Source organism: Cryptomeria japonica, chromosome 3 (assembly GCF_030272615.1).
Source record: "Cryptomeria japonica chromosome 3, Sugi_1.0, whole genome shotgun sequence".
Classification (NCBI taxonomy): domain Eukaryota; kingdom Viridiplantae; phylum Streptophyta; class Pinopsida; order Cupressales; family Cupressaceae; genus Cryptomeria; species Cryptomeria japonica.
In genome coordinates this window covers 896267684-896292936 of record NC_081407.1, presented here as the reverse complement: position 1 = coordinate 896292936, position 25253 = coordinate 896267684, and the positions used below count along the sequence as shown (strand labels likewise).

General features: G+C 38.5%; 1 protein-coding gene across 1 annotated transcript in view; it reads right to left on the bottom strand.

Moving 5' to 3' along the window:
* The window catches only part of LOC131059714 (sucrose-phosphatase 1), a 155153-nt gene that overhangs the window by 48442 nt on the left and 81458 nt on the right, over positions 1-25253 (bottom strand). The window contains exon 6 of the mRNA XM_057992726.2: positions 15502-15691. Within this exon, the coding sequence (XP_057848709.2) occupies positions 15502-15691 (190 nt within the window). The remainder of the gene's footprint in view (positions 1-15501; positions 15692-25253) is intronic.

The window sequence follows — 25253 nt, the reverse complement described above, 5'->3', positions numbered from 1 at the left end:
CATCCAACACATCTGATGATCAGAATCTGAACTCATGTGTCTACTGATCAGAATCTGAACTCATGTGTAAGCTGATTAGAAAGTGGATGGTAGTGCTAACGCTCATTGTCACAACTCCAAGGCTCTCTGAAATATGAGCCATAGCATAAAGAAGTCCATTGTCTTGGACCAACTTCGAAGGTAAACCGTCAAAGTTTACAACACAAACCTTCATAAAGAGAACTCCTTGAGTTTGGAAGGTCTGAAATAAACAATAGCTACTGCTGTAAATGAATGAAATCAACGAAGTGCAATCTGATTTAAGTGCTCTACATAGAGGACAACAGTAGTACCAATGAAATTTCCAAGTATAAGCATGAAAGTTGAGCATTCCAATGCTCAAGAATAAATCAAAAGTGGTTGGAAAATACCTCCAAGCGATCTCCAATTTAAAACCATTACTTGCATGACCAAAGAAATTGAAGCAACTCCCCTGAATGAGAGCAAAACATAAAGTGAAGTGACTAATCTGCAAACAATCAACAAGCCCAAATCTGAAAATCTAATCCATTCTTTTCCAAAGAAGATGCCCAAGAGTATGCATTTGATCAATGCTCCAATTTTGAAATAATATCTCATGGCTGCAATTTGCACCTAGGTCCCAAACTTTGCAATGTGATCCACCCTCATCACTGAAGTCAAAAGGAATTCCCACATCCAACTTAAAAAGTGGATTAACAAATATCCAATCAGCATCTGTATCAAACAACAGGTTATCAGCATCTGTATCAAACAACAGGTTATCAACCTGCTGATTACTATCATAGTCATGCTCCACCCAAACATTTTGCTGCTCCAAAATCAATTTTCCTGATCTTAGGGGACAAAGAGAAGATCATACTCCTCCTGAATGCAATCAAGCTCCTCCATTACCTGATTGATCTCCTTGGCCATTTCTCTATTCTCTTGCTCTCTTAAATGCTTGGCCTCATAGAGTTGATCATTTGCTTCAAGAAGTGTCTCTTGGACACTTTTGAAAGCAAGCCTAGTGGAATCAAGCTCAATGGTGAGCTCACTAACCTCTCCCCTCAATTGCTTATTCAAAGACAAAGTCTCATCTGCAAACTTGGTGGCAACATCTCTATCATGCAAACCAATTTTATTCCTTCCATTGTGTTCTTGATCATGTGCAAATCAACAAGGGGAACATTTTGTTCACATTGCTCTCTTGGTGTCATGAAGATGAATTTTTCAACTAGGCTTCTAATGTCATCCAATCTAGATAAAGTGTGTATTTCATTTTCAGCAAAAACCAAAAATTCATTCTTCCAATCATAATCATGCAAGGTAAATGTATTGCTGTTACAATGAAAACCAAAATCACAACTATCATACTTGGCATCAAAGTATTCTAGGCTGTCACAAATCACTTGTGCCTCTTCATTATCACCCCCAACAATGAACTGTGAATCTAGATCAGCAAGGCCACTATGTCCACACTCAAGATCAATAGCATGCATTGATAAATCAGTCATATCATCAGCACCATCAATGCCATCTTCCATGAAAACATTGTTCTTTAAAACCAAAACAATATTAGGATCAAAAGTAGATGCATCCCATGTCGGTTCCTCTTCATACTTAGTTTCTATTACACCTAGATCCCAAATGCTAAAAGGTTGATTACTTTGTTCAGTCAAAAAGTGCTCACCATAGTTCCAAGTATCATCCAAATCTGGTGGTCTACCATGAGGGTAACCAATTATTTCATAATGTGAACATAGATCAACAACAGGCTGCAAAACAAACTCCAACTTCGATCTTGAATCTTCTCTTGGTTTCCACACATTGCTAATCTCACCAACAGCAATGCTAGAACCAAGTGATGTTCCATCTTCCCACTCAAAAAGAGGATTGTCATATGTCTTCTCTATACCCATCTCAACAATGGGTTATCATTGAAAACCAAAAACTGATTTCCCAAAGAAAGTGAACTGCTGCTATGATGAATACCAAAATCAGAATCTTTGTCATGAAGAGCACACGGTTATACTGAGAGGCGGGGCGGGGCGGGGCGGGGCGGGGCGGCGGGGGAGGCGGGGGTGAATCAGTATAACAACCAATTTAAACTTTTTCAACTTCAATCGTATATAACTTATCCCATTAACATGTTCATTTTCATACCAACATTCATATGTGATCTAACTAATATGAACACAAGTAGAACACAAGATATATACGTGGAAACCCTTACGGGATAAAACCACGGCAAATTAATGCTTTTATGAATTTCTTCTTGTATATTGTTTCGTAGACACCAACCTACTAGAGGCACCAACCCCTAAGTTTGTTTGTGAGCACCAACCCACTGGAAGCACCAACTTCCACTTCTGAATTTTGTGAGCACCAACCCACTGGAAGCACCAACTCCCACTTCAGAATTTGTGAGCACCAACCCACTTCACTTAAATCTGGAATTCCACCTTGACAATGTTGCTATAACAACAGATGCTGGATGACTTTTCTTCTACAATTTACTATAATCTCTTCTACAAATCTGCTATAACTTCTTCATATTCTTTTCTTCAAATCTGAAATAATATTTTCATACATTAGCCTTAGACAGTCTGCAAATAGGCTTCTCATAATCTTCTTACAAATCTGCAATAAGATGACAAAATTCACCTCTTATCTCTTCCTCATATATATCCTCTCAAATCTGATACAATATATTCATCTGCGCACCTTTTATATTCAAGTGTATATAAATAATTATTTATTTCATAACACATATACACAGCATACTCATACTTCTCTTCTTACCACTTTCTTACTTTTTCTTATTTCTTCAGCATTTTCTGTCACATACACCACACACTCCTCTTACTCCACACACTCACTCAACGCTACTACAAATTCAATCCTTATATACATACCTTCTCACGTAACCTTTCTATGAAAGGTTGTATCCTTTTAATCCAATTAGTTATGACTTTTCTAAACCATAATCATATCTTTTTGTTGCTAATTGATCTGCTTAATAAACTCACACCTTTTTTATTATCATTTTATAAAGTATCTTTTACCATACGATTTATCTTAATGTCACCTTGTGCAAATGAACCGCATCACTTCCAAACTTCCTTTCTTTATCCTTCGCACCTCTTCATTATAATTTTGATTTATCCTTAATCATAATTCTTAGGTGCTGTCTTAAAACACCTTTTCATTAATATGAACCGCTTCTTCATAATCTTTAATTACTTATGAAATCGCATGAAGTCAAAGTCGCTGCTATAGAATTGCACCTTTAACTCATCAAATTTATTGAATTATGAAATCGCCCCTACCATTGCATAACACTTGTAATGAGTTGTTTTTGTTTACTAATCTTTATCGAACCGCTGTACGATAATCCTTGCCTTTAATCGTTGCATGGGCTGAGTCGACATCAATAAGTAATACCAAAATACTGCTGGACTTTCATTTCTTCGAATCTTAATATTAGTAGTAAACAATCTCTATACCTTGTTTAAGTGACATCTTTGCTGAGGATAAATTATGTTTCCATCTTTTGAGTCGGCTGTGAAATAAATAGCAGCCATCTTCTAAATTACTTTGTACAAGGAAATGAATACAGTCATATCACCACATATATAATTCGTTACTCATGTATATTAGTGCCATAATGCCTCTACATATTACTGTAGCTCACACAGTCATATACTAAACAATTGTTGAAAACTACATATGAATCCCATCTGTATTGGGACTGTTTTCGATTTCCAAAATCTGAAAGGACTTAGATATTGTGACATCGGAGAAAATTCAAATGAGAACGAGGACTTTCCACAATCGTATTTCCTTATAGCTTGGAAGTGGAGACTTTCGACAATTGTCCTTAATGAAATTGCTGTAGCTCCTTTTATTGTATTTGTTGTAATGTTCATTAACCACCTTATAAACATAAGCACTGATCTTCATAATACATGCTGACTCTAGACCACCTTTGATCGCTTCATTCTGTACACATTTTGGTTGATGTAATCTGCGTGTTTAATAAGTTGACCAGCATTAATCAAAGTCGACAATAACCATTTATATATGCTTTAATTTTGTCTTGAACATAATCTTTGTCTTTCAAAATAATCGCCGACTTTAATGACATCATTTATGTCTGAGACTTTGATCTAAAATTATCACTTTCTGTTCACGCTATATCGCTGCTCATGAAGTCACCGCCATTCTCTATCAATAACTTGTTATCGCTGCTCTAGCAAATGTGACCTCTTCTTTTTATTCTCAAGTCACTGATGTAAACCTCTGATCGCTGTTTACCTTATTTTGACTGCTCCATAATTAATTTCTGCCATTTCAATTAGAATCGCTGTTTCTTGACTTAGAAATCTTTTATTATAATCGGTTCTTAAACATGACTTTTCTCCTTGATTGCTGTGTATCACTTATCGCTGCTCAAAACTCGTCTATGTAATCGGCTTGGTTAATCTGCCATGCATTAGTTAGTGAAGTCGACAATATATTCCATCTTAGCTCATTATACTCTCATACAATTGCTGCATACATATTCTATATGTATAAAGTATTGTCTGCATCTATATCACTTGGTCACTATATATCTGTATATATATATTACTGTCTGATAATCAAAGAATACTACTGTCTGATAAGGAATACCACTCACTGCTTTATGCTTTATTCTCTAAGTCGCTGTCACGAACATGGTTGATTTCATTTCGTCACAGCTATATCAACATTTGGGTAATTTCATAAGTATTAGAGTTATACGTGTGCCATATCAATACAAATTCTGATGAATTGTTGCATACCAATAATCATCAAATTCTCCCAGTATTATCATCGCTGTGTAGTCATGTATTTCATCTATTTATATTACACACTGCCGCTAGTCTCATGAATCATTCATTCTCTTCTAAATCATACTTCTCAATGTTTAGTGTTTTTTGGCCATCATGCTTTGTCAACTAATTCTTATTCAACATCAATGATAAGACTTCTATCAACCTCATTCTTACATTAATAACAACCTTCTTGACATCAATGACAACATTTCCAACATGTCATACCTTTCGGCAGTGATTCCATGGTTGCCCCGAGTCTCATGTACCTCCTCTTCAAAGCTTGTCTCATCATCATTTTTAGCTAATTGGTGAACATCATCATACTCAACAAATCCCAAACTAAGGTTTGATTCCTTGCCAAGATGAAGTGAAGGTGATGAAGCAATACTAGACTCAATTAGAGGGGAACCAAATGAATTCATACCTCCTTGTGGCTGATCTATCATAGCTGGTTCTATAATCTCAATGGCAATATCTTCTTCAATCTTCATTTGCTCTTCCTTTGAAAGCACATGAGTGCATTCAACACCACCAAAACTACCTTCAACATGCTCTTCATTACTGAACTCATTAGTCTCAAGACCATCATCGAATGAATTTGAATTAGGCTTCAGAACTGCTGTTTTGTTCTTTTCACCAAACCAATCATCATTATTTCCAATCACATGCAAGTCTGAGGGAGTATTTTGGGGCTCTGTCACACATTCTTCATATGTCAAGGCAGCTTTCCCATCCAAACATTTGGATTTTGCAACAATTGTTGAGTATGCCCTTTTAATGTCAAGATCTCTCATAAGCATGGTCAATTCTTGTATCAACTCAGATATAGATTTCTCCATAGTCATCTTATTCTGAATTTCTGTTGAAAGCACAAGATGGCAAGAATATCTGATTTCTCTATCACTCACGGAGAAATTTACCAATGGAACTCACAAGCTGGCAGGAAAACCAGCTCTGATACCACAGAAATATCCCCCTTTGTTTTTTCCCATTTTTTTCAATTTTCAAACACCACAATACACTCGTTAAGGTTAGGAAACATAAACACAATACTACTGAAAGATAACCCTTCCACTTTCTGATCACCAAGAGCCCAATGTGGGAAGGTGAGAGCATATGGTGAGTAGGGAATCGTTAGCTCCAATAACCAACTGAAAATACAATGCTAGGCAGCAAGCAAGCCCCTTCCGCTTGTCCAACGGGCAAGAACAACTTAAAGTAGAATCACTCAACCACTTTTCAGCGGAAGGATAGTCATTACAATTCTGAAAAATAAGATCACTCTAACACTTTTCGGCGGGAGGACAGTTATTACAATCGTGAGAATAGATCACTCAACCACTTATTCAACAGGAGGACTATGAAAACTACTGAAAGTAACAAATAGGCGGCTAGGCCATCCTCTTCCACTTTTTTCAGTGGAAATACAAAATGTAAAATGCAATTAAACAAAGCTGATCAGTACTACTGATTTCAGCGTTACAATGACATTTTAATATAACTTAAGCAATCCCTTAATAAATCGTTCGTTTTTGCCTTAAGTTATAACTCAACTTAAAACACCATTTCCCATCAAATACTAAACTTGCCAAAACAAGCTCCAAGAATATGGGAGATCAAACTTAGAGAACTGCCCTACCAGATATAGCCACTGCACTGAGCTACAGAAACCCTGCCAAAAATAGCACTTACTAAAAATAGTAAGTGTGTCCAAATGCATTTTAACCACATTATGAGCAGTTGTCGCAACTTACTAAAAATAGTAAGTCCGGAAAAGTTTTTAGATTCATTTGCATGTCACACCATTGCGAAGCTCTCTGAAAACCAAAAAAATGATTTGTCATTGCCCCCCATTTACTAAAAATAGTAAGTTTACCAAACTCCACCGATTGCTACGCATGTACCATCATTGCGAAGCTTTCTGAAAACCCAGAAGGAATCCAGAATCAAAACTGTAAAACTCCAACATGCAAGCCACCAAAACTACCAAAGCATCCTCCTAGAAAATAGGAAACCCTAATTCTACCTTTGACTGACCAACGAGTCTCGGGATTGGCCAACGGTCCCCAAAACAAACTAGAGCAGAAAAGGGAACATTCTAGATGACCCAATTGATTGGTAGCATGCCTGTTGATCACCTTAGGTTGCTACACATCATGGTGATAAATCTCTTCTTCAAAATCTACCAAATCCTATGGCATACTTTTTTGTGGTTTAAGGCTAATTGATGCAATGTCTTCCAGATGTTCTTCCTCCTCACCTCATAATCATCTCCATAGGAAGAATGAGAACCAAGTCCCTCCAACATGTACCCTCTAGTGTCATATATCTTGCTTTTATCATAGAATTTGTAATTAAATTTAGAAATTTCACCATCAAAATCCCAATCTTACACCTGCCTATCAAATGAAATGCACTTTTGCTAGCTACCAACAATACTCCATGAGAATCACTTGATCACTAGGGTATTGTGGAAGCTTGTAAGGAGAAGAGTCAAACCCACATAGCTGGATATAAGTAAACTTGGGGAATTGGATAAACCAACCAACCCACTCTGATATGACAGCCTCCTTTGAAACCATTAGAAAAGCATCATTGACCCTTTTTAAATGTTTTATGCCTTCTCTATATCCTTTGTGGATAATACTTGTAAAACAGTCATCCTTCCCTTATCTGCACCAAAGTGTACACCAAGTAAGAACCATGTGACAGCTGCAAGTTTAAAAGAAATTGCAAAAATACCAGTGAATGATATCATTTATTGGCCACCCTTAATCAAGGAAATTTTTTCCTTCACAAATACTGCTACTAATGTAGACCATTCATGCCTTTAGCTGCCCCCTTGCCCTATTCAATAAGGAAATCATTATACTTAGCTCATTGTTGAAATCATTCCATAGCAATACCTTTCGCAACCTTTAAGATCTTTTGGCTCAAGCAACCATTTCTCCCCAACTCTTTTTGACACTCTTCCAAATTATTCTTTTTTCACATGCTTCCAAATCAACAACCTGGGTTTCCTCATATGGCTGCAACCCCAAAGGAGCTTCAAAGAAATCAGGCTCAAACTTGCAGGTCACCTGATCATCAAAATTATGGATTTCTCTCCTTTCTAGATCATGGTGATGCACACATGGAAACCAATTCATAGCATTAGATAGAAATCGGAAAAGAAATTGGCTGTACTAACCCACTGACCTTCAACCTTTTCACAAACTTGTTGTCATGCTTTATTCTATCACCAAGTTGTAAATTTAGAATATTAACAATAGCATATCTCTAACAAAGGGATATTCCTTCACTTGAAGTGATTTTGGCTCCACAACATGTCCCTAGAACTCCATTTTGAAATGAAACCCTCACTGCCCTAAGTTCTAACAAACAAGGAATTGAAACTGTTGATTTTATGTTGGAAAATGATCACCACTACTAAGACCGCTGTCACAAAGTGTCATACAAACCATTGTCTTAGACTAAAAAAGTTAGCAATCACAGATATCACCAACATACCCAATTCAACTCATGAAAATTGCTAACACCAATCCTCAAACCTCTACAAAGGATTAAACCTTAGCAATTAAATGTCTTCCTTCCAATGCTTTAACTTTATCTAACACTGAGCACTCCAATTTTGAAATGAGTAAATAAACTCCTCTCCCTGGTTCATAATGATTCTAGGATTGTGCATGCTTTCTAGAGCCTTATATTTTGGTTTTGACTAGCAAAGGAAGGCCAGCACAAACTTATGATGGCAAAACCATATGAAACTTGTACTTTCGGAGTGGAAACTTGGCAACAAATGAAGAAGTGCATGCCAGGAGGGTTCTAAGTTCTAACCACTAAAACCTGGCAAGAATATGCAAAGTTTGCTCTAGACAATTGTTTTCCATTAACTTTTGGATCTATCAATAAAAGGACACCCCTAATAAATGTTTGCCACTTGAAACTTGTATTCACGCTGCAAACTGTGATCCAAGAGCTCTTTACATCACTTAACCTTAGTCATTTTTGTGACAGTAGGCTTTTGGAAGAGTCTTGCCAAGCCAAAGAATACACTTTTGGAGACATTTCCAAAAGTTATAAACTTAGTCAATGTTTCAGCTTTGACTAGGTGCACCCTGGTGATCACTTGCCATTTCACCTATACTTGAACAAATTTAATGTTTTGAAAAATTTCCAGCTTTGATCATAACTCTAGAACTCACTTTCACTCATCAACCTGACAAAACAATTTGTGCATCTATAATATCCCCAAATAGGGATACTAGGAAAAGATAACATTCTACAAACTAGGGCACAACATTCTGAAAATTTATTTACATTTTAAAAAGTCCCAGCTATTATGTCAGAATCAGATCTGAATTTACCAACTAAAGAAATAGTTTTCATTTATTTTCTGAGTTTAGAAACATACAACAACAACATTAATATCTGCCCAGAAATTTTCAGTACTGAAATACAACTGCCCTTACATTTTCTGAGATAAAATATAGATATGCAGATTTTAATACCCCACTTGCCCAGAAGTCTAATGTCCACAAACAGAAATAAATTATAGGGTTTATGTTGGTTCTTGTTTGTCCTTGATGTCATGGTTCTGAGATTAAGTTTAACCTGTTCTTTTTCTGTCAGCACACTTTCTTGTTTACTTAACAATTTATCAGTTGGGACTGACTTGTACAATTGTACAGGTGGTAAAGTTCGCAGAGGTTTGTGTCTCTGGACAGCTTTCACAGATTCGTATCTTTTACTATTGGTTGTTTTGGCTACAAGTGTTCACTAAGATTCTGATGCGTTTGATCTCTTGGTGGCTGTGCATATTTTCCTAGTGACAGACGTGCTGAATGTAATGCCTCTTTACATGTGTCCTTTGTCATCTCTTGCGCCGAATGTAACGTCTCTGTTCTTTGACAGAGTTGTTCTATTCTCTCTGGGCATAGTGTTCTTCTCTGTAATCTATGTGGAGTATCTGAAGAATGTGTTATTTTAAGTTGGCAGCCTGCGGATTGGTGTGTTTTAAAAAACCGTTACTTCGATTCTGGAGATGTATTTCTGAACTTTTGTGTGACCAGTTACATTTTTTTTAAAACTTGGTTCCTGGCAGATGTCGAAGTATTTTTTTTCAAACTGTCAGATATTTTTTGGTTGGCAAGAATTAACATAGACACAATGAATTTCGAACACAAGAAAATTAATTTCTGTGCATATCATTTTGTGTTCTGGCTACTGTTCTTGTTTTTAAGAATCATTCGAGATGATGATATCTGCGGCTGCTTTTTTTGGTATCAAATTGCATTTTGACAGAGGAGGATTTGATTATGAAGCCGTTTTTGAAGTTGGGGACTGCATGTGTTCTTTTTAAAAAATATGATTTGTTTTCTTAATCTGAAACTGTCCGTTTTCAGAAAACGTGATTTGTTCTTTCTGAACATATGGCGAAACACGTTTTTTTTAGTGCATAGAATATGATATATTTTTTAAAGCGAATTAACAGAAGGCGTTCAGCTTTGTTTTGTGAAAAAAGGACTGAGGTTGATATCTTTGGATGTAACGCACAATATTAAAAAGATACTTCTACAGGTTTTGTAAGTATATGGCAGTGACTTTTTCATGTTGGCAGATGATGATTAATTTTTTACTGGGCCCTGCTGTGGAAATGGAAAGTGAAGCAAGCGTTTCTTTTTGGGTAGTGTCTATTCAATATTGTTCCCTTTGTGTGTTCTAAAAGATGTGATGATGTGGTGCAGAAGTGTTAAGATGCTAAGCAATTTTTAAAAAAATTGAAAAGGCACAGGTTGAAGAATTTGGATGAAAAAGTTGTGTGAATGCTGCACAGCAGTGAGGGAGTATGACTGTATGTAATTGGCATTATTGTTGATGCGTAGGTGATTGAAGACTGTATGCACTTTTAGAAGGTTTTGCAGAGCTGAAGTTAACTATCTTAATCTCTGTGAAGGACTGTTGGTTGTATGTACGTTAATATTTAAAATTTAAAGTGTGCTGTATATCAGTGATGTGTTCTGGAGTGTGCTGAGAGTAAATCTTTTTGAGTGGTTGCTGAAAGTCTTATACAGTGACAGTGATAAAAGGGTATATAAAAGGAGGTGATTTTGATACAAGAATGTTGTTGAGTCTGATGTAAACATTGAAATTTGATGTATGAAGTCTGAGAGTTTGTATGTTCAGTTTTCTTTTTAACTAAGAGGTAGGTGCCTCTGTGCTTTTGTAAAAGTTGTATCTCAGTCTGAGGTTGGAGCCTCTGTAGACCAGAGTTGGCGCTCTGTATGTGAGTTGGTGTTCTGTATGTGAGTTGGTTCTCACCTTTTTGTAATCTTGGGTTGGTGCCCATTCTTCATAAATGGAAGGTTTTTTAGCTGTGGTTTTTCAACCGAAAGGGTTTTCCATGTGATAATCTGTGTTCTCTTGATTGTATGTGTTCAAGTCTATTCTTTTGTCAATTTATTGAAAAAAATGTAAACTACTGATTCACCCCCCCCACCGACCCCCTCCCAGTAGTTTTGATCTGTTTTTTCAGTTTATACTTACCAAACATGCAAAGTTGTCTTTGAAATGATGGCCAAGTTATAACGCTCAAAATGAGGGTTTCAAACCCTAGTGCAATTAATTACAAAGGCCTTAAAATGCAGCTCTAAATTGAGGCGCTCAAGTCTATTATAAAATCGGCTAGGGTTTGTTGCTCCATGTGGTGAAAATATCTTTCAACAACTCACAAATCTCCTTCAAATTAATCACACTCCAATCTTATGGAAAAGCCCTATTTAAATCAAAGTTTTAAAACTAGGACTCGACAAACCAAAAAATTGGACTCGGACTCGGACTCATGAAAGACTTGCAAAAGACTCAGCAAGGACTCGGCAAAAAAAAAACCGTAGTTTTACAAAAAAACTAAAGAAATTAATGCATTTAGAGAACATAAGAGCCATAATTGAAACATTACACATGTCATGTGATCTCCAAACACTCAATATATGAAATTTCATCATTCATACTCATAGTTTCAAACTTTAAAATGTATAATAGCAGCATAAGTTTATAAATGTTTACAAAATTACATATAACGATAGGTCTAGATCTTGGGGGAGAGAGGAGAGAGTGAGATAGAGAGTGGTAGAGAGAGGGGATAAAGGAAGAGTGATAGGGAGATAGATAGGTCTAACATTCGGGGCAGATAAAGTTAGTGAGAAAGAGAGCAAGAGAATGCTACTAGGAGCCTGCTGATTACTGAAATTTGACTGTGAAAATTTAAAAGATCTAAAATTTAGAATTTGCATTAAAACTCCTAGAGATCTGAAACTACTCTCAAACATCCTGCCAATATATACATGAAATATAACTTAAATTATACTTATACTTAAATGTTATATTTCATGTATATATTCTGATGAAGAGAATGAAACTGACTTGAAACCCTACAAACCTGTTTTCACCAAGAAACAATGCCAAATGAATGAAATAAGTTAAAAAAAATACTTTAATAGCTTGTTGGGCATGTTTTCTGGGTCGCACGAGTCCAAGTGAAAGACTCATGCGAGTCCACGTGAAAGACTCGCGAGTCCTTGGAAGGACTCACCAGGACTTGGCTCGCGAGTCCTTGGCAAGTCAACTCGGCCTGCCAATGGAATCGCGAGTCTATGGCGAGTCCGTGGCGAGTCCACAAGTTTTAAAACTATGATTTAAATAATGATAACAAGCAACAAAATCACTGCTCCAAAGATGGTGAACAGGTCTGCCCCAAATCTGAAAATGAAATCAGACCCTAAGCTCCACAAATCACCCAATTTGTCCTCTAGGGCAAATTGCCCCCATTCTACAGTATGGCACTCCAAATCTAGGGTGAAACCCTAGGCAAATAATAACCCAACTCGCCAAATGAAGAAACCCTAATATCTGATCTTGAGATCTGATGTAGAATTTCTGCTCTTTTCACCAGTCAATCAACAATGAAGCACATGTAGATCCCCGTCATGGAACATCCAACAGATGAGCTAGTTTTCCGTCCAACTCACCGAATTCACAAGGGTTTTCGTCCTTGGAATGAAGCTGAAACCAAGTTACAGCCAACAGGTTAATTTCCACAAGAAGAAATAAACTCAATGATGCCTCCAAAATGAAGATGAAGTCCTTATAAAAGACCTTGTGGAAGTTTCTAGAGAAAAAGGAACATTTACTATTTTTATTTTTATTTTTTTACTTCCATATGCTGGCCAACTGTAATGGACACCCTAGAATGCCCAAAAACTAACCCCACTGCTGATAGGAATTTAGTCAAACAGTTTGCAGCCAACTCCTTATTCCTCCGTTTAATGTTTCAATGTTTTTTTTGTTTTTAAGTCTTTGCACAGGTATGAAACCACATAACATGAACTAAAAAGAATCTACAATAATAGGCAAGCTGGAAATTGAACTACTGCTGTTATAATATTATTTCCAGAATTAACAAAAATCAAATACATAGCAGGTTATTTTCAACTCACTAAATACTCCAGCATTTTGACATAATGTTCCAACCAAAATTTCTAATTCTGCTGCTACAATAACATGAATAGTGCTGCATGAATAGTGCCAGGTGAATAGTGCCGCGTGAATAGTGCCAGGTGAATAGTACCCGCGTGAATAGTGTCACGTGAATAGTACCCGCGTGAATAGTGTCGCGGCCTGTAGCTGGAAATGCAACCAAATAATGCTACTGCTTGTAGCTGGAAAAACACCCAATCTGCCTGTAAATGAAGCTGATAGCAAAGGATTCCAAAGGCCAAACCCCAAGGGAATGACGTCTAGAATGTCACAAGAGAGGATAGACGTCCTCTAATGCCAAGAACGGATCTGCAACTCACACACCAAATTCTTCTCATATTCCACATGCCCAATGAAGCCACAAAAGCTCCCTTTTATTCTTTCTCCAAGGGCGACCCAACTCACTCAAGCAATGTGGGATAAAACATGTTCAATATAAAACATATTAAAATATTCACTTATGTCTCCCTTGGTTGCCCCTTTGATTTACACATATCTCCATAAAATAAATATTAAAGTAACACTTTAATATTTTACAATTAAATTAAATGTTACTTTAATAAAACTTCAGGCATTAAAATATATTAGCAATCGGACTCCGAATAGCGTGAGTGATAGCTCGTCGGAAAGCTCTTGCCAAGGAGTACTAGCCCCCGTTGTGTCCTGCTGACTTACTAAAAATAGTAAGTATGCCTGAAACTAAGTAAATCAACTTCGTTTTGGCCCAAACTGGAAATGACTAGGCCAAAACACTCCAGGATCCCTTTAAACCCTTCGTTAACCCTCGGGACCATGTAGAGCTAGGCTAACGCACATATACTTGGTCAATCTGCTAGAGTGGGGACATTACAGTCACCCAATTTGTCCTCTAGGGCAAATTGCCCCCATTCTACAGTATGGCACTCCAAATCTAGGGTGAAACCCTAGGCAAATAATAACCCAACTCGCCAAATGAAGAAACCCTAATATCTGATCTTGAGATCTGATGTAGAATTTCTGCTCTTTTCACCAGTCAATCAACAATGAAGCACATGTAGATCCCCGTCATGGAACATCCAACAGATGAGCTAGTTTTCCGTCCAACTCACCGAATTCACAAGGGTTTTCGTCCTTGGAATGAAGCTGAAACCAAGTTACAGCCAACAGGTTAATTTCCACAAGAAGAAATAAACTCAATGATGCCTCCAAAATGAAGATGAAGTCCTTATAAAAGACCTTGTGGAAGTTTCTAGAGAAAAAGGAACATTTACTATTTTTATTTTTATTTTTTTACTTCCATATGCTGGCCAACCCATATGAGGGAAAATAGATTTAATTTTTATTTTTTATTTATTTTTCCCCACTTCATTTCTAATAAAGTCACTTTTATAATATTTTACTTTTGAATAAACAAGTAATCCTTTACTTTTAATAAACAAGGTGACTTGCTGGGTTGCACACCTCCTTAGCCATTTTATTAAATTATTAGATGGGGACATTACAGCATCCCTAAATGAACTTCGCTCAAGACAAATAGAAGCAACAAAGGCATAAACTTGGCATTCAGCATTTTTATGCATCAGACTTAAAAAAGGACTCAACATATAGAGCAAAAAGGACTCCAATATGAAAAGTTTGGTACAGGTACAACAGACTACACATACAATGATAAGATATTGGCATCCATGAAATCCTTCCATGTCAAGCTCTATCACTATTAAGTCCTGATTAATTCAAAACTTCTTTCAGTATCAGCACGAATAACTTCACCATATCAGTTTGTCAATACCCTCTTTGCATTTCTTAGACCCTGTCCCAAGTATATAATTAATTCTTTAACACTGTTTAAAAACATGCACTATTATTTCTCAAAGCACTGTGAAATTAGAAAAGATTTGCAGTGAACATGTTGCTACTTTAGAGCAGCATATTATAAACTGAAGATATTTTCAATAAGCTTGTCATAGCTTCTTTTAATCTTATTTATTTTCTTAAAGCAAACCCTCATCATATGGAAAGCAAATCAAAGATTTCATTTTTCAATTGAAATGTGTGTACATTTTTCTGGCAGCTTTCATCATAACTTGAAGTGTATTTGAAAGAATGAATATATGAAATAGTTACCTACCATTAAACTTCTCCCATGATTCCCACGTGACAAGATACACACCCTCTGCTAGTTTCTTCTCTTGTATGTTGTCAATCCAGGTCATAAAAGCTTTTCCCTTCATCAGCCCATGCTTTTCTCGAATAAGATCCAATGCTTCATTCAAATTTGACTCTTTTCCCCAAGGATAAACCATAGTTGCACCCTTAGCCTGGAATATTATCAGTATCCAAGAATGCATTATCAGAAAGATAATTACCTGTGAAAAATAAATAATAAACTGCAGGATAAAATTTAATCATCTTTGAAGTGAATAAGGGGACTGGATAAGTGAAACCAAGCAACACAAACTCAGATTTATAATAGCATTCTTTCCTTCTAAAGAAGATAAACTACAAAAGACAATATCATAATGCACAAAAGCTCAAATAAGTTTTTGAATAATAACCAACCAAATCGGTAAATTTCCACATTGAATAAAAGGAATCTTGTTAAGTATCATTCACGCTACTATAATCATGAATATGAAAGTTTGTCATTGTAGGGTTTCATTCCTTGTACTAAATGGCATGACCATTGATTCTAGTTCTATTACAATCTACTTGCCACTTCCAAGATTTTCCTCATTAAAAATTCCATTCCAACTTTTTCACTCCAATCCTTTTTTTATTCAATCTTTATCATGCCTACACCACTAACCCCAACATGATATTTTGAATCTAACTAATCGATTTGGACATTGTTGTGCGATGCACGCCACACCCCGTCTTGTGGCAAGGACCCCTGTCGAGTTTGCCATAAGGGAGAGGTCGTTGCCCATTCTTCAAAATCACATCTGCAAATGCTGGCAAAACCCCGAAATTCGCATTTCATGTGGGCAGGAAGCACAGTGAATAATGAAAGGTCGGGGTCTAAATGTGAAAGTTCAGCGAAATGAGAGGGAATTATTTTTCAAAGCCCCTGCAACCACCAATAAAATACCGAATTTCTCATCAAGAAGGATCAAATAAAGGGGCGAAATCATTATCGTCATAGCTCTTGTTCGCCGAAAATAGTCCCGAAAATAAAACCTTAGCTTTCATTGCTTCCAAGTTCGGTGTTTTGGAAGGCATAGACGAAGTCATTTCCGGTCTTCATCCTTATCCAATGCCAAAATTTACCCTGAGAGACCACAATCAAAATCAAAACATAATAAACTCAATCTTTTTCTTGGAATCATGCCTACAATCGCGCCCAGCAAAATCACCAAGGAAAGCCCGAGAAGTATTTTGCGAATAGGTAAGTTTGAAATTGCAAGTCATCGTGGTAAGGCCAAAGTTCGTTGGAGTTATATCTCTCAGATGCCTGAAAAATGCCAAAGAAACCCTGCCGATTAATATCCCCGAACCTCTTAGTGAGAATATTTAGGGGGGTCGATCAAAATTAAGTTTGAAATATTTTAATGCAAATCACCTTTCATCATCCTGCCTTCTTATGCCAATAAAATGCCGAAAGTGATAGGCATTAAAAAAATTCAAACACAAAATAGTAAACTTCAAATACTTTGTAAATGAGAAGCACCTTCATTTCACCAAACGTATCACCTAATAAAAGGCACCAATGAAGGGGAATGGTATTTAAAAGTTTAAAAAAAAATCAAAGCATTTTCTTTGATCTTCACATCACCTAAAACTCCCCCTCATTAGCCAAGATACTAGCCAAAGCCCAAGTAAAGTGAAATAAAGGAAGGGAGGGGGGGATTTCAATATGTCTGTAAGCATAAAGTGCTTTTTTCACTTTTCCCTCAAAATGTCAAAATTTTCCCTTTAGTTAGGCGAAGTGTGAAATTAGAAAGCAAGGGAACTTTTTGGCACTTTTGCTCCAAATCGCTGAGGTTTTCCCTAAAAAGGAAAATATTAAGTTAAAATGAAGGGAACTTTTTGGCACTTTTGTTCTAAATTGCCTAAATTTTCCCTTTAAGTGGCACGATCTTAAGTCAAAAAGTGAGATGAAGTAAAAGAGGTTCGAATGGTTTTAAAAGTAAACATCTTTTATTTTCCCCTCTCATTCACAGAAAGGAAGCCCGACGTTGCCTTGACAACATTTAATATTTGTTAAAATTACTTTAATTTTTCAAGGTGATTGATTCAAAATGAACTCACTTTTGTAGATCAATGCCACTAGAAAGAGCAGAGGGAAAACCTAAAACGCAAATTGAAGATGCGATCGCGATCAAGCCAGAAAGTGAAGGCAAGGCACGAGCATGGTGATCTGTTGTGCGTTGCACATGCTCCCTGTCGCCGACAAGGTCCCCCTTCTTGTTTTTGAGCCTTTCGTCTTTGCCCTGTTGAGTTTAGCGCAGAGTGTTTCGCGTCCTTTCGAGCGAGTCTGCACCTGGTCCGTAAAGTGATGGTATCGAAGAAAAGAGTCGATGAATCCACCTGGCTAGTCTAGCCCTTGGGCACGAATGCCAAGAGTTTGTCCGAAATTTTGAAAATCACCCTGGATAGGCGTAAGGTGATGGAAATTGGCGAAGCCCGCCAAGCAAGAGCAGTGTGTCTAAAGGTCGCACAAGGACCAAAGTCGTCGTTTCTTCGCACAAAGAGCTATGAAGTAGATTGCGTAAGGTTTGTCTCCGCGATGTTTGTGGGATTTAAGTAAAGGATGATTTTCGCCTATTGGTGAAGGAGCGAATTTTCTGGCTAAAATGCCGAAGCTGCAAAACTTGCCCAAATGCCTTAGAATTCCGAAGCCTCCAAGATCCAAATTTGTAGAATCTAGCGAAAATTGGTCTAAGGTCCGAATTTTTACATAAGTTTTCAAAATTGCCTTGTGCGCCAAATTTCGGACCCAGAGGCCAAAAGGGTTAAAATTTCACTAAGTTAAAAGTTGCTAAAATCGCCCAGGGGGCCGAATTTCGGACCCTGGGGCGAAAATTTCAAAATTCAATGTTTCCCATTTGGTCCGAAAATAATGTAAAATGCTTTTAAATGTTGTAAAAGGTAGCTCCAGGTCCGAAAATCACTTAAAATGCCCAATTTCGGACCCTGGGGCGAAAACTGGAGAATGTGAAATAAGGCGAAAGTTGCAAAAAGCTCCTCCAGGTCTGAAATTCGCTTTGAAACCCCAAATTCGGACCTTAGCTCCGAAATTTCAAAATAATGACAAATCGCAAAAGGTGTTGAGAACTCCGAAGTTTGCAAAAGGATGGTAAAGGTCCGAAATTCGCCTTAAGCATCCATTTTCGAACCCTGGGGGGTAAATGGGAAAGTGCATCGAGTTTGAAAAAAAATGCGTTTAGGTCCGAAGTTTCTTTTAAAATTCACCAAAAATATTATAAGGTCCGAAAATTACTTAAAGTCCTCATTTTCGGACCCTGGGGAGAAAATTTTAAAAAAAAACATGAAATCTTGCAAAAGGACCCTCTAGGTCCGAAATTCGCCTTAAGTCCTCATTTTCGGACCCTAGGGCGAAATATGAAAAGCGTCGAAAGTTGCAAAAAGCTCCTCCAGGTCCGAAGTTCGCTTTATAACCCCAAATTCGGACCCTTGCTCCGAAATTTCAAAGTGCATCGATTTTGCATAATATGTCTTTTGGTCCGAAATTCACATTAAATCCTCAAAATCCGACCGTGGAGCCGAAAGTGAAAGGCGATGAAATTAACGAAAACATCCAATAGCCCCGAGATTTGCAAAAATCATTCCCTAGGTCTGAAATTTCGATAAATACAAAACGCTGAGAACTCCGAAGTTTGTCTCAAAATCACGAAATACACTTCAAAACGCCCAAAGCTCCAGCAGAGTAAAATCGCGAACTCTCCAAATCACAGAAGGTGTTAAAGCTCCGAAGTTCGAAGGGGCAAAAGCATGCGAATATAGGCGTTTAGGTCCGAAGTTTTGAAAATTCGCAAAGCATGCTAAGTGCTTCGAAAGTCTCCAGTTCGAAAAACCCCAAGACCTTCGAAATTTGCCAAAGGGTTGGAAATCTCCAAGCTCGCAAGAGACGTTGAAGCCCCGAAGTTCACGCGAGCTGGGTAAAGGCAAAAACTAAATTTCAAAGGGCCTCCAAAACTCTCCAAGGTCCGAAAATAAGAAGATAAACGCCATTCAAATCTAATAAACCCCCTCCACGCTGCTGCATTTCATATAAAGGAGACCACGTCCGATTTTGTAAGGCAAAGGAAGCTCATTTCGCGTAAATCGCATTCAAGGTAAAATGCTGCATTGACTTTTCCAAATCATTCAAATTCAGATTGCCAATTACCCAGGGTAAAAAAAAAACCATTTAAAATAATAAATTCTCCTTCGTCCAATAACCGCAAAAAATTTAAATCAAAGAGATAACCGTTGGAATTCAAAACTTTGCAGAATCGTCCATTCGTCTTCACATGGCTAAGTCGGGCAATCTCTCACCATCCACTCTCATCAGGTAAGTACGCTTTGTCTCGTATGATCATCTGAAATACTTATAAATCAAATAGACAAATGTGTGAAATTTGATCAAAATGCTTGAATTTTTGAAATCTGCATCTCTTTCGCTTGTAAAACGTTGTTCAAGTAGTCAAAATTTAGAATTCACTCCTAAGGTTTAACCAGAAATTGCATTTTCAAACTTAGGAGAACTTTTCATGCTTTGTCTCTACTGAAAATTAATTCAAAATCCAGAAACATTAAGTATATATTCGCAATCAAAAATCTTCATGAATGCTGTGGTTAAAATTGATCAAGCCCTTTTAGCTAGAAATGTCGCTCCATGTCCAATCTAAATTTTAAAATTAATCTTGGCATGCTGGAATATTTCCTATCTAACCCACCTTACTTCTTTTGTATCACCTTGTAATCCGCGTCCGATTGTGCAGGATAAATGCCCAAATCGGCGGTAGAATCATCAAAAACGCCCACTGCAGCCAAGACATCGCGAGCATCCAAATCAAATATCCCGCGCAAGGTAGAAAGGATGAAGTATCAATATCAGAGGGGAGGATTGAGGGAGTCAAAAGTGCAGAGCGTCTGGGACAATGTCGGTGATACCGACCTTGGCCATATTGACATTCAAGACTTCAGGAATCGGGTCTTCTCACCTAACGCATATGGCAAGCCTAGGCAGATGGTGGAAAGTGGCATCGCCCAAGCAGCAAGATTTCCTCCAGCGGTACAGAACTATGAATTAGTGGTAGAGACTGCCCGGCATTATGAGCCGAATTCCAGACTGGTGCTCCTCGAGAACATGACCATCGCCAACTTCACTCCTGAGGCCATTGGTGATGCATTTGACATCCCCTTTCCAAACAATCCCACAGCTAAAACCATAGATGAAGCACAAGGGGCATATGATATGAATCCAGCCCGATGCAAAGCACTGATCAACGAAGAATGGTACAAAGAGAAGAGGCTTTCGAGTGCCAGAATTGGGAAGAAGACCCCACGAAGTGATTTTCATAATGAGCATGGGGATATGATCACATTACTCAGCCGAGTCATGGGACTTCCTAAGTCCAACTACTTTGAAGAATGGATGTTCTATTTTACAGAGCAGGTCTTCGCTGGGAAGTCTAAGCTTGACTGGGCCCAGACCATAAGCGATAACATCCACACTCAGTTGATTGAGCTCAAAACGAAGAAGTACTTCACCATGACCTCTTATTTGGTCTATATGTTCGCCAAGAACCAGCCACTGCCAGGATTGATAATGAAAGGTGAAATCGGGAATGGGCCTGGTCAGGTAAAGGTCTATGATTGTTACCCGCAACTGCACTACCAAGATATAGCTCAGAGGGAAAAGAGCAGCCAAGCTTATACAGTTGGCCAGTATGAGCGCGTCAATAACGCCTTCACAATGCGCCTGGTCAGGCTAATGCAGGGAGGATTACACATAAGGCTCTCAGAGCAAGCTACTACTCTAGTACAGAGGTATGGAGCCTGGTTCATTCAGTTCCCAAGGTTCTCCTATATCTGAATAGCAGGCTTTGATGGTGCCCCTCTCCGACTTCCACGGTACCCAACCGACAAAGTAGTTCTTATGGAGGTCGCAAGGCAGTCACGCCCGGCCGGCATCTTACTCTGAGAAAGCAAGCAGGCTAGATTCACATTCCCCATGATCATAGGCAACCATGATGTCCACTTGAAGACCCCTACCCTAGCAGAGGAGTCCCTTGCAGAGCTGGCCTCTTATGGCCTACAAGACCATTTTCCAAGAAAATATTTCGATCATGATAATCTGGCGAAGAGAGCCTATGGTAGGCAGTACAGAGCAAAGGAATCAGTTGAAGACTATTGGAAGAATTGCTCTGATGACTACGAGGTCAGGAGGCGGGAATATTCTAGACTAAGTGTGCAGCAAATGCGACTCTTTGAATACCGTCGGGTCCCAGATCAGCTCACAAATTCACGGAGTTGCCTCCAAGTCCGAGAATTTGAAGCAGTAAGGCATCTCTTGCAAGGCGTCGATTGGTCCCAGGACCCAATCACTGATTTTGAGGCAGTCATGGCAGCCCCAGCAAGGTACACAGATCAATGGTTACATCAGCAAATTGAAAGGCTAATCCATGAGGGAGTCCAGTTTACTTACCACTTAATGGGCAACCTCGATTCTTAGTCTTCAGAAGATGAAGGAACGTCTAGTGCACCCCGGGAAGAAACTGAGAAACCAGAGAAAAGAAAGAAGGCTAAGGCTTGCAGAGGGACTCGGACGTCCAAAAGAACAAGAAGGGAGAAGATTCCTATAAAGAGACCAAAGGTCACTTCATCTTCAAAGGACCCCAGTTCGTCCGACGATGTAGTAGAATTGGATTGTATACCTGCTCTGCCTTCCCAGAGCGACATCAATGCATTTGAAGCCAATGATCCTCCTGCGCCCGATGTGCTAGAAACTGAACTAAGAGCCCTCGAATCGACCGAACTGGGCAACCAAATAGAGGAAGGAGAGATTCCATCCACCCAGGGGGTCAAAGTGCATGAACCTACTCAACAGAGCCGTCACGAGTTGCTGCTCCACAATACAGCCAAAGATGACTCCACCGTCGAAGGAGAGCAAAGGATAGATGAGACTCATGAGCTCAAAAGAACTGAAGAACGACCATCAAATCAAGATGTCAGGCAGTTGTTCAGTGAAATAGAGGAGAATTCAGCTGCAAGCAAAGAGCTTTACACCTCTTTCACTCCTCCAGTAGCAGAGCAGCTACGAATCTGTGGTGAGTCGACTGAGAACGTCAGAGGACAGAATGCAAACTTAACCTTATTATCAGCCCAGACAGTGCCTCAAGAATGGTTGATTGCCAAAGCCCGGCGTAAGGCCGCCACCAAACCACCTATTGATCTAGAGGATACCTTCTCGCGCATGGACCAAGCAAAAGCTAAGGGGAAGAAAAAGCCCAAGGCATATTCCAGAGTGACCAAAGACGAGCAAAGGAACCGCACTCTCCACATTGCCACCCCGCCTGTAGACATTGCCACTAAAGAGCAAGAAAAAGAATTCAGTGTAAAATATGCTCAGGCAGCTCGAAGCGATAACAGCTGAAAAGGACATGTATCGGGCTCGTGCTGAGCAAGCCGAGGGATACATCGATCAACTCCTAAGGCCACTACACAATGCCTTCGAATCCCATATTCCCCCAACGGCATTGGCGCAAAGGACCACAACAGAATTTGAAGTACGGGACACCGCAAAGGCCGTCAAGGAATGGATACAAGACATCAAGAAAAGGGGAGAGCGAATCCTTAAGGAAGTAAAAGAAATGGCCCTCCATCGAGAGCTCACTCTAGTCAAGTTATTGGAGGTAAAGAGGGAATCCCTTCACATGCACGAAGTGGCTGCCACTACCCTTCCCCTCATGAGAGCTCTTTTTTGGACACATGCGCAGATTCCTACATTGTCCGCCATCCTAGATCCTCATAACATCAATGTTCTTAAGGAATGGCACTGGACTATCACCATGAAGAACGACACCAAAGAAATTACTGACAAGGAGAGTGACGCATGTGAAGTGATTATGGGAAACATGCAAGAACTAGGTAAGACCATCCTCCGATCAATGGTTTCGGGATGGATAAATGACTTGTCCGATAATGCAATCCAGCCGGACTGGGAGGAAAGATTGGGAACGGATAGGATACCTATTCCACTAAGGACTTGAGTTTTGTTGGTCAGTTCCATTCAGACATATTATGCTTTGAGTGTAATCGCTCCAGCTGGAAGGACGGTTTAAAACACGTGGACCAATATCTCGAAGGCATGCAATACAAAATTCGCCATCCTCCCATGCCTCCATTCAGTTTGCTCTTCCAGTTATATATCAGGTTCCAGGAATACGTTCACGAGGAACGGGCAGCAAGTCGTGATTTATGGCGGGAATACTTGCATGGCAAAGATCAATTTCTAGAAAAGGAGTGTGAGACTGAAATAGAGAAAGTAATTTCTCAAAAGTGCTTTTTTCCCTCTAAATCTTAAAAGTGCACTTTTGCACCAAAAAGTGACATTTGACTTTTGGTCAACAAATGTAAAACTTTATTGATGCACCTTTTGGATTATTTCAAATTGTTGTAATTATCCCTTTTTGGGTAGTTATTGCCCATTTTGGGGTGGTTGTTGATATTTGCATCCCATTTATGGGTATGGGCAGCCATGCTTTATGGATGAATCTGGGCCATTTGTTTAGATTAAATCTAGGCCATTCATCCTTCTTGAAGTCTATTTAAGGGACTGGTTTTCCCTCATTTTTGTAAGAAGTTCTTGGATTGTTGCAAAGCTCTGGCGAAATTTTACAGGAATTAATGCAAAAAGATTAAGATTGTTTTCAAGTTTCCTTGTGAGTGCATGGTCTCCTTCTTCACTTAATTTAGAAATCTTTCAGTTATGTTTATTTCTTTTGTATAGCATTTACAAACAAGCATCTGATAGAATCCTTGCAATCCACACCATTATGGAATGGCTGATTGCCTTTCTTTTTGCATGGTTAATCTGGACCTTTCATGCTTACTTCGGTTATCAAACACATACTATGAATATAAAAGTTCTAATACTGTACTTGATAACATGAAAATCTTGTTTCTCCTTTGAAGATTGCACTGGATTTATGCAAACATTGTGCTTGGGTAGCTGGTGATGTTTAATCTAGTTTCTTGGAGGTGTCTGTCTGCTTGACTAGATTTGCTATCTTAGTTAGAATTTACATTTCATGTCTCTCTCTCTTTCTCTATCCTTCCCTTCTTTTTCCCCTTTTTTTTTATATCCAGAAAATCTGCAGTCCCACCAAAACAGTATCAAATTAACCGAAATCATTTGATAAAAAGATTATAAAAGTTCCAGGGAACTTATCTATAAACTACCCATTCAACGTAAGTCCCCCTTGTGTTTCCAGCATAAACACATCAAGCCACTGAAAAATCCCACAGTCAAGACCTGACAAAAGAAACCTTGAGGTTGTCTCCTTTGATCAAACTTAGAAAACAGCATTAGAGACTTCCTTATCTCAAGAGAGAGTAGGATAATCAGTTGGTTATTCTATTCTGCGTTGGCCGTATGGAGTTTGCAGCAATGCGATTTCAGACACGTCAACATGATCACAGAGCATTGAAGAGCGTGCCATAAAGTCGGGACCAAGGTGATGCTGTTATGAGTCTCTGAAAGGCATAAGCAGAACACTCAGAAATTGCACAGTTGGAGATTCTAGAAAGTCGGTTTGTAAAAACTGAATCGCCTTATTGTACAATAGCTACCTGTGGGCCCCATTAATGCATTTAAAACAAAGGGGCCATCGGTCAATTATCCCTTAGCTACCTGATTGACCAAATTGATGT